Below are 2,500 nucleotides of genomic sequence, written 5' to 3' on the forward strand. Positions count from 1 at the left end.
CGTCCCCAGAGCAGGGTCCTCAGAGTTAAGTCCCTTGCACAAAGGCACAACAGTGGAAGCCGGGTATTGAACCCACAACTTTACAGGCTACTGCATGCTAGCCCAGCTCCTTGGCCACTACGCTACCACCGCACGTACAGTAGCAGGCAAGTGTCTACTGAATATCTCTGATCTAATGGGACTGAGGTGTGCATCCTCTATTCTTGCATGATGCACCAATGCTAGAAATGTATTGCAATAACCTGAAAGGAAAAAAAATAATAATGCCCCATTTTGTTAGTATTGATACTAACAAAATGGGGCATTATTATTATGAATGCCCCATTTTGGGGCACATCTAACTAAGAATGCCATTTTCTGTCGTCAAGGCCGATTCTATTTTTTTTTTTTATTTGTTACTACTGAGGTTTGCTGTGGTATCGTTTCAGTATTGGTATCGATATAACTTAGGCATCGTACTGTGTCAAAGTCATTATTTTGTTACCGTGACAACTCTAGTCAGTCTCTTGACTGTATGTATGTGTCCCGGTTCTCACGGACTTCCAAATAGAACTCGATTTCCCTGCTCGAGCCTGGTGCAAGTACAGTGCGGTCACCGAGGCGACCACTCGCTAGCTGCTGTTTGCCATGCAAAGTTTGAGCAGCTGATTAAATTCCAGATGAGGTGCACACACACACACTACGAGACCACACACACACACACACACACACACACACACACACACACACACACAGACACAAACACTGAGCCCCCAGTCCCCCATCAGATATGCCTGCCTCAGCAGATACACACGCAAACACAAACATTTGCATTTGGCAGTGGACCTGGCACATGCTGCTACCTCTACTGTGACCGGAGGACACTGGGGGGTGTGTGTGTGTGTGTGTGTGTGTGTGTGTGTGTGTGTGTGTGTGTGTGTGTGTGTGTGTGTGTGTGTGTGTGTGTGTGTGTGTGTGTGTGTATTTATGAGTGTGTGTGTGTGTATTTGAGAGTGTGTGTATGCATGCGTGTGTGTGTACGTGTGCATGCATGCATCCTTTTGCGTGTTTGTGTCTGTGTATGTGTGCATGTGTGTGTGTGTGTGTGTGTGAGGGTGTGTGTGGGTAAGTGTGTACAAGCATGTGTGTGTGTGTGTGTGTGTGTGTGTGTGTGTGTGTGTATCCGGCTCAGTGCAGTCCAGTTGATAATTACTCAGATGTGATGTTTGTGCTGACGCAGCTCCTCCGCAGTCAGGAGCTGTGTGTTAGCATGCCCCCAGAGCAGCTAGCCCTGCCACTCACATACACACACACACACACACACACACATACACACACACAGACACACACAGACACAACAACTAGCCCCTGCCACACACACACACACACACACACACACACACACACACACACACACACACACACACACACACACACACACACACAACCACACACACACACACCAGCCCGGCTGCCAGAGCTGAGTGCTTGGAAATCAGACTCAGAACTCTCTCTCTCATAAGAGTTTGAAGAAATGCGGAGGAGGAATTCCCCTTCTAACACTAGGGAGGTACCCAGTTCACCTGCAACCAATGGAAAGGGTTCCTGCTCCGACCCTGAACAACAATGTTAAATAATACCATGTGTTCTGGGCGCAGAGTAGGCTATGTCAGAAACACCATTTCCCTTATTGTAAATTAGTGTGGCTTTAAAAATACTGTACATTGAAGAAGCGCATCATGTTGTTTTAACTGTACTGTGCACAGCACTGTGCTGAATTAAGTCCGTTCATTTGTCTGTCTTGCCCTAAGTTTGAAATCCATTCTATATTTATGGACTACAAGTCCCATGATTCTTTGGATCAATGAAGCGCAGTAGATATAGCATTATCCATCTGTCTGCTGCCTGGCTATCTTTACTTGGGTGTATTGTGGGTCATACAGTAGATACTGATACTGGGTTTAACCTTGCAGATCCCTTAGACACGGTTTACTATTCCACGATACAGACACAATGTCACTCCCTAGTGGTGAATATGAGAATTGTACGAGATATGCCAGGCGTAAGCGGTCTGGCCTAATGTGAAACACTCCTCATGTGTCCACTAGGGGGAGTTCCTCAACTATGACATCCTGATCGGTGTGAACCAGGGCGAGGGCCTGAAGTTCGTGGACGACGGCGGCTCGGAGAGCGAGGAGGGCATTTCGGCCGCAGCGTTCGACTACACTATCTCCAACTTTGTGGACAATCTTTATGGATACCCAGAGGGTGAGCAGACCCTGAGATATGCACACATACCACACACACACACACACACACATACACACAGACACACACAAACAAATCATCAGTTGGCCTGGCTCAGCTCCTTGACCACAAAAAAATCCTCAGGATGTTTGAATGAAATTCAGGAGCCTGTGCAGTTCCTGCTAGCTCCATCTGTCCAGTGCATCACAAATTTGTCATCATCATTCTTCTGGAAGAATCTTTTTTCACGCTGTTTTGATTAAGCTAGCGGGAT

The 2,500-nt window shown here is 47.0% G+C and overlaps 1 protein-coding gene across 1 annotated transcript in view; it reads left to right on the plus strand.

Annotated features, from left to right (window-relative positions):
- The window catches only part of nlgn2a (neuroligin 2a), a 146,498-nt gene that overhangs the window by 127,250 nt on the left and 16,748 nt on the right, over positions 1-2,500 (plus strand). Inside the window, exon 7 of the mRNA XM_048236059.1 lies at positions 2,088-2,247. Coding sequence (XP_048092016.1) covers positions 2,088-2,247 — 160 coding nt within the window. The remainder of the gene's footprint in view (positions 1-2,087; positions 2,248-2,500) is intronic.

The sequence above is a fragment of the Alosa alosa genome, chromosome 24 (genome assembly GCF_017589495.1).
Source record: "Alosa alosa isolate M-15738 ecotype Scorff River chromosome 24, AALO_Geno_1.1, whole genome shotgun sequence".
Taxonomy (NCBI): domain Eukaryota; kingdom Metazoa; phylum Chordata; class Actinopteri; order Clupeiformes; family Clupeidae; genus Alosa; species Alosa alosa.